The sequence below is a fragment of the Ricinus communis genome, chromosome 10 (genome assembly GCF_019578655.1).
Source record: "Ricinus communis isolate WT05 ecotype wild-type chromosome 10, ASM1957865v1, whole genome shotgun sequence".
In the NCBI taxonomy this organism is placed as follows: domain Eukaryota; kingdom Viridiplantae; phylum Streptophyta; class Magnoliopsida; order Malpighiales; family Euphorbiaceae; genus Ricinus; species Ricinus communis.
The window spans coordinates 21,840,116-21,847,389 of NC_063265.1; the positions used below are offsets into that span (position 1 = coordinate 21,840,116).

Consider the following 7,274-nt stretch of genomic DNA (forward strand, 5'->3'; position numbering starts at 1 on the left):
TATTGTCTTAAGATTATTTTTATGGTCGTAGGTCGGCCTCAAACTCTAACTTCTCTTTTCTTTTTTATCATTTTTTACATGGTGGGAAAGTATTTTTTTTAAGTACCTTATACTAATGTACTTTATGTGTGGTAGCATAGGCCTGCCACTGTAAGGGTTGCAAACAGGCGCAACTCCTCTTGGTAAGCCTTCATCTCTCATTTGAGGGGAACATATCTTTGATATGGAATTAATGAAGCTTAGGGCTTTGTAACATCATTTCCCTCCCGGGAACTAGTGGAAGATTACCCCCTTGCTCTATATTTTGTCCCATTATCTGTGACAAGACATCTTGGCCTTGTGGCCTAAGACTTAACTGAGGTAAAGTTAAAGTAATTCTTATAGTAATGTTAGCTATAGTAGTGCTAAATTGCTGCACTAAATCATTGGTTGCTTTCTTTTGGCTCTCCATAAGATTATTATGAGCCTTTTTCATATACTTGAGAGCAACCTCTATTTGCATTTTGAAAATATTGATTATAGAGTTATTAGTATCAGAAATTTTAACTAAAAATAAAACATCATTCTACCCCCAACAACAACATTTCCTATTGAAGGTACTAACACCTCATGTAGTTGAACATCTTGAGGCGCTATGCTTTTTTCAATTTGTTCCTCAAGGAACAAAATCTTTTTTTTCTGCTTTATCAGCAGTGACTCTAGCGTCTTGAGACCCCACAATATTTTCTTTCAGTAATACTTCTAGTTCTGAGTGCCATGAGAATTGATCCTACTGGGCATATGCCAAAATATGTTTGGTGAAAATTTGATGCCGAGCGTGCAAAAATATATTTAGTGAAAAATTGAATATCGAGCATGCAATATGTGTAGGTACACAAACCTTTACAATTAATGCGCTTAAATTGACTTATTAATCAGAATTTTGTGAATTCCTAAGCTCATTTATCACAATTTGCTTAGATCCTCAAAAGATACTACAAAGAATTAATTATATAGTAGTAAGTATTTGTAAATAAATAAGCTGAAAGACTTGTATTATTGAAAATTTTCATAAACTAATGTTTGAAATAAATGCAAAGAAATAAATGAAATAAATAGTTTGCAGAAACTAAAAATATTTGCAGATAACTTGAAATTAATTTGCTGAAAATTTGTATTAAACTGATATTTGAAACAAACATAAATACAAGGGAATGATTGAAAAATAAAGTTTGTTGGAAACTAAAAGTATTTGCAGAGAATTTGTGCTTGTGTATTTGAGTTTTGCAGTAATGTTATTGATGTTGATGTTGATATTAGTTCCCCTCTTCAATCACTGTTTCTGTTTTTTATAAAGAGGCCAAATCTCACTATTTTTGGAGAATGCTTTCTTTCTTTATGCCATAGAGCTCGTTATCTCATTTTACTTGGGGAGTAGAGACGACTGCTAGACAACTCTTCCTCCCACTATTTTCTTTACGTATATGCTTAGTGTTTATCTATAATTATTAATTAACTAATTAGTTAATTAATCAATCAATCAATTAAACTAATTAATTGTTATGGGCTTAGAATTTTGTGCTTTTATTACCTTTTGCAGTATATTGGATCGAAGAATTAATTATAGGCCAAATAACTAGGTTAGGTCTTGATTTTAAAAAAATAAATTTTTTTTTTGTGAGGAAGGAAAAATACTATATTTTAACATGAGCTGGATCACATTATTTTGCCCAATTGATGTTGGGCTCGAAACTAGAAGTAACCGAAAACAAAGTGATATTGAAGCCCGTAGGAAAATCAAACATTTACCTGATGTAGACCAATATAAAACCTAACCCTAAAATCTCCCATCTTCTTCTCCATCTTTGTGGCCGCCTCTCCTTCCACACACAAGCACACACATACTTGCACAGAGATTTCCTCTCTTACCTTGTTCAATAAGAAAAAATGGGTCGTGTCCGTACAAAAACAGTGAAGAAATCATCACGACAAGTGATAGAACGGTACTATTCAAAGATGACACTCGATTTTCACACAAACAAGAAAATCTTGGAAGAAGTAGCAATAATCCCATCAAAGCGTCTTCGTAACAAGATTGCTGGGTTTTCCACCCATTTGATGAAACGGATCCAGAAGGGTCCGGTCAGAGGTATTTCGCTGAAACTTCAAGAGGAAGAGAGAGAGCGCCGCATGGACTTTGTGCCTGAAGTTTCAGCCATCAAAACTGATCAGATCGAGGTTGATAAGGAGACTATTGACATGCTTGCTGCTCTTGGTATGGGTGATATGCCTGGCCTCGTTCAGGTGGACCCTGTTGCTGCTGTGCCCGTCGCCCAGTTTGGGTTTGGTAGAGGTGCCGGTGGACTTGGCAGGAGGTTTTGAATGAGTTTAGGACTTCTATTCTGAGTATGGTGACACTGCTAATGTCTTAAATTTTAGTTTCTTCAAGTATTTTGGGAACTTGCTATAGCTGTTGAAGCATGATGGAAACTGTTTTTGATGATATGCAATTTATAAATTTTGAATATTATGGTTATTGAGTATTAAAATTTTTGATGATTTGCTGATTTTCTTGTTAATGGGTACATTATAAATCTATTTTTTTCTATGGTGTTTGATATTTTCTGGTGGAAAATATTGTTTTGATTTGTGCTGTAAGTGTGTTTATTAACTCAAGTGATTAGTTTAGTTATATTATATTAGATTGGTAGTGACTGATTCATATTGGCCGTGTTTGGAATAAATCATGTGGTTTAACTGGCAGTTAATGTTTGAGAGCTGATGTTTAAGTGGAAAATTAAACGGTTACTTTTCAGAATTTCTGATGATGCCAATAATAAGCTTGCTTACTTCTTTGTTGGTTGCAATGCTATTTTTATACTAATTGCCAACTTTGACTAGTTTTTGGTGATTTGTTGATTTTCTTGGCAATGGGCATATGATGCCTGCAACGTTTTGGGTTTATGCAGTGGTGTTTTAGGTGATTTTTGATTTTGGTGGCAAAAATAGTCTTTTGATCGTGTGCTGAAGCAATGGTGTGATAAACTTAGCAATGGTGTGTTAAACTTAGCTATACCATTTTTTGTTACAGGTTGGATTGGATCTTTAATGTTTGTAAAGTCTCAATAAATTGTCTTTCGTTTGTTCATATGATGGTGCTAATTTGGATTAGTTCTGACTGTCCCATATGTACATTTTGGAAGGTCTAAACTTTGTGGTTGTGCAAAAAATTGGTTTATTTTCTGTTGTCTTAGATTTGGATTCCAACGGCCAAATTGAATATTTAGTTGAAAGATGGTCATGAATTAGAATGTTGAAGATTATTCGACAATGAATCTTTTTTTGGTTTCTGAAGATTATTCACACAACTGCAGTTTTATTTTTGCTTATGAGTATGATGTTTTGATGATTGTGCTGCAATGCAAGTTCATTTGTGTGATTTCTGATGTTCAAATTTGGTTACTCGCAATTTGGCCCTGTCTCTTGCAGTTGGTGAAAAATCCTCTTATCCAGGAGAAAGGACATCCTCCACTTGCAGGTTCTTTTGGAAAATTCCATGTCTTTATGTTTGTGTAAAACACCTTCTTTTTAGTTAGTTTTAATTCTCAAATTGAACAATTGCTACTGGTAATAAATCTAAGGAACTGAGTGCCGTTCTAAATTAATTAAACTAAATTGAGAGCTTAAAATTAAAGATGCAAATATTTAAAAATTAATCTGGTTGACTTGATGTAAATGTAAATGATATTTAGTATCAGTATTGCATAATTCATTATTGAATAAATTGTTACCGGGCAAACATTAATTCCAACATAAAAAGATAACCATTCAAGAGAAAATTAATGCCCGGGAAATATAATCTAAGTAAAAAAAAAAGACCATGGCGAATCATACTAGGCCAACTGTAAAAAACAGATTTCACAGCATAACTAAATCAATTCTTAACATTGTATTTGGATTGGTAAGAGACAACTTTGGTTGCATAAAGATACAGGCAAACTGTAAAAGTTTCTTGAGCCTTTTCAAGCCAATAATTAACTCCTAAATCAAATGACATAAAATTGTTAGTCAAAAGTGCCTCCTGTGGCAGTCAAAATTTGCAAGCCCAACCATGTTGAGCATGTGACGGTCTTCCTTGGATCTTTCCAAAACTGTACCTTTTACGGCGTCCTGCTTTTCTTGCTGTGCTCCTCTATGAGTAATTCCCCAGCACTCCATGACTTCCGGGAATATAGTGTTGGTCTTAGAGAGGGAAGCGCTGCCAAATGTTGTGCAGGTGAATGTGTGCCCTAGATCAAAGCTTGCTGAGAGGAAGAGGCCGAAGTGATTTACGCGCCCTCCAAAGCCAATCCCGTTCGGGATGCTTTCTGAACTAAGATTCACTGCACACTGCCAAACTATGGACAAATGCATTGTTAAATTTCCAAAAGCATCACATTTGTTATTGTCATGCTTGCACTGCATTGTTATGTGATGGAGATCAGGGTTTCAACTCTCAACTTTAGCATGACTTAACAACCTTTCAGCCAAAGTAGGAATCAAAATTAAACATATAATTTCATTATGTGGCAGATAAGCTGACCTGCTAGCATAAACATTTACATCTTTAAGATGATTTTTTAATGGGAAGGAAGAAAAATGAGAGCTCACAGCCAAAATGTCAAGGAATGTCAAGGAAGCAATCTGTTTGGTGAAAACTTGATGAGCGTGCCACGTGTGAGGTACAAGAAACATTGAAATTGCATTTTGACTTTTATAATCAGACTAACTGTGAATTTCTAAGCTCCTTTACTACAATTTGCTTAGAGCATAACTGAATACCGTTAAAAATAATGTGTTTAATGCAAGAAATTAAATTGAGAGTAAAAACTAAAGATTTTGATTGAAATAAAGTTAAATTACATTAATGATAATATTGATATTGTTAAAAATTGAAATAACAGCTTGAAATTGAGAAGTTTAAATTGAAACAAGACTTATATTTGAAAAGTATTAGAATTGAAATAAACAAAGCTTGAGTAATTAAAAAACATTGAATAATTGAAGAACTTGTCATGGATTTATTTGTTGTTGTTGTCCAGTTCCCTTGTTGATGCTCTTTTCTTCTATTTACAAAGTGTTCCAAGTTAACTGCATCTTGAGAAAATAAATATTGGAGTCTCGTGTCTTGTTTCTCAGCAATTGAAGCTCCATTATCTCAACTACTTGGGGAGTTATTTTCTAGAGAGTGCCAAGTAACTCCTATCTTCGTGTACTAACTATAAATTTGTGCTCTAATTTTATATTCAGTTTATAAATCATTGATCCACTATAACACTTAATTAATTAATTAAATTACACTCAAAATTCTGCTTTCCAATAACTTGAGCCTAAGAAATAATTATGGTACCAACACAATCATATTTCTTTCTTTCTTTCTTTTGGTCCATGTGAGTATTGTATTTGATTGCAAATGCAAATGAACGCAATATCTTAAATAAGTTCAATATCCAATATCCTACTATAGCAAGGAACGCAAAAGCACAAGTTCTAGTATCACATCGTTGTACCTTTTATATGCATTAAAAAGCCTTAGGTATTGAACTTCTTTACATAAAGCCTTCTGTAATCAGTAAGTTTTCATTACCAAAACTTTCCGGGTAAATGCAATGTTACTAAGCACTAATCCATGAAGATGAGGAGAATCCATTAACATCCATCAGTTCTCCATCCTAAACAAGAAGGTTTTCTTTTTTTCTCTCTCTTTTCCTTAATTTCTTATCTGCACTTGTAAACTTATATAAAAAGCCACATCCAAAGTTAATCTAATAATGAGATTTCACTATTGAACTTATTTAAGAAGGGAAAAACACGAGCGTACCCATTGTACATTGTTGTTTGCTCCAGTATACTTGAAAATTGAAGCCCTATGATATACCTGAAAGAGAAAAGACTTTATATCTCCATAGAAATCACCATGTCTATCCCAAGCCTGAGAAATATAACCTCCATATATGCAATCTTCTTTATCCTTAATAATCAAAATTTTTGGCCCTTAGCTTTTTCTGCAGTTCAATTTAACTTAAGAAACAGTTCCACCAATTGAAAACTGAATTAAAGCTATAGAAGGTTTCTTTTTTTCCCTATATTTTGTACATGGAGAAAAGGAAAGTAAAGACAAAATAATAGTAAAGAACTACATACAAAAATATATAGCATTATCAATGAATAAACACAAGAGTAGTTAGGTTTTGGTCCATACTGAATGCATAAACCAAGTACATTATGCACAAATGGTCTGCCACAAATAGCGCTTTGGCATATGAAATGAAGATTTCCCATCATGGTAAATAGAGCCTAGCTAATAATGCTATATGATTAATGCAGCAACATTGACACACCAGAAGAAGGATCGCAATTACTTTGATCAAGACCAAGTAATAGTTCAATTAGGAGACACAATGTTTCTGACATGGAATTTTTAAAATTGTTCCAAATCAAAGACAAAAGCAGTATGGAAGTATAACATGAAAGGCTGTATACTATAGAGTATATCAAAGATTTATTTTCATGTTTGTAAAACACAATTAGTCATTTTCAATCTCAAAAAGCCATCTTGCAATATGAATTCTGATGCAAGAAAAATAACTCTTGTCAACCTTATCATTGCTCTAAAAGATAAAAGAAGATGTTCCTTTGAGATTTTGAAGGATTCAATCCATTGACAATTTGGAAAGTGGAAGAACATTAACCAATCAATTAGTTTTTCATTTTCCTTTTTAATCTCTCCTTTTTCCATTTCTTAAGCTTGTAATAACTTTTAGTTTTTTCTTTTCTCTTGCTTGTTTTGCTTTTTTAATGGTGAGTATTTAAACTAATTACTAAGCTATAATATGGTTTTATAAATATTAGTTTTGCTTCGGATCTAAATTAATTGAAAATTCATTGATGATTATGTTCGAGCTTCCTTGCATTATGTATATTTCTTACACATGTGTGTTTAATTAAGAGGCTTGCACATAAGGTATTTGAGAATGCTTACTTTAGGAGTTTAAAAGTAATGATACCTTAGTATCACCTTTATTATCCAACATAACTTTATTTGAAATCTTAGGATTAATAGGAATGTGAGTATTAATGAAAGGGATATGCGAGGGTATAAGTGATTCTTATTATAATCAAAGATTATCAACCAAACATTAGAGATAAGAGCAAATTGAAGAGAATTTGGGTGGTGTAATTGACCGTTTCAAATTCGATAGGAACTTAATGAAATCATTGCCCTAGTGTTAGATCCATACTTAAAATCTTTCTTT

The 7,274-nt window shown here is 33.0% G+C and overlaps 2 protein-coding genes across 2 annotated transcripts; one reads left to right on the forward strand and one right to left on the reverse strand.

Annotated features, from left to right (window-relative positions):
• Nucleotides 1–1,783: 1,783 nt before the first annotated feature.
• LOC8270486 (40S ribosomal protein S17) lies at nucleotides 1,784–3,644 on the forward strand. Its single transcript, XM_002526866.4, has 2 exons — nucleotides 1,784–2,385; nucleotides 3,469–3,644. Exon 1 carries the CDS (start codon nucleotides 1,927–1,929, stop codon nucleotides 2,359–2,361), a length of 435 nt encoding a protein of 144 aa, XP_002526912.2. The 5' UTR covers nucleotides 1,784–1,926; the 3' UTR covers nucleotides 2,362–2,385; nucleotides 3,469–3,644.
• A 187-nt stretch (nucleotides 3,645–3,831) lies between these two features.
• LOC8270488 (MTOR-associated protein MEAK7) lies at nucleotides 3,832–6,432 on the reverse strand. Its single transcript, XM_002526867.4, has 3 exons — nucleotides 6,360–6,432; nucleotides 5,840–6,012; nucleotides 3,832–4,368 (listed from the first exon to the last, which is right to left on the reverse strand). Exons 1-3 carry the CDS (start codon nucleotides 6,430–6,432, stop codon nucleotides 4,048–4,050), a joined length of 567 nt encoding a protein of 188 aa, XP_002526913.3. The 3' UTR covers nucleotides 3,832–4,047.
• Nucleotides 6,433–7,274: the final 842 nt, after the last annotated feature.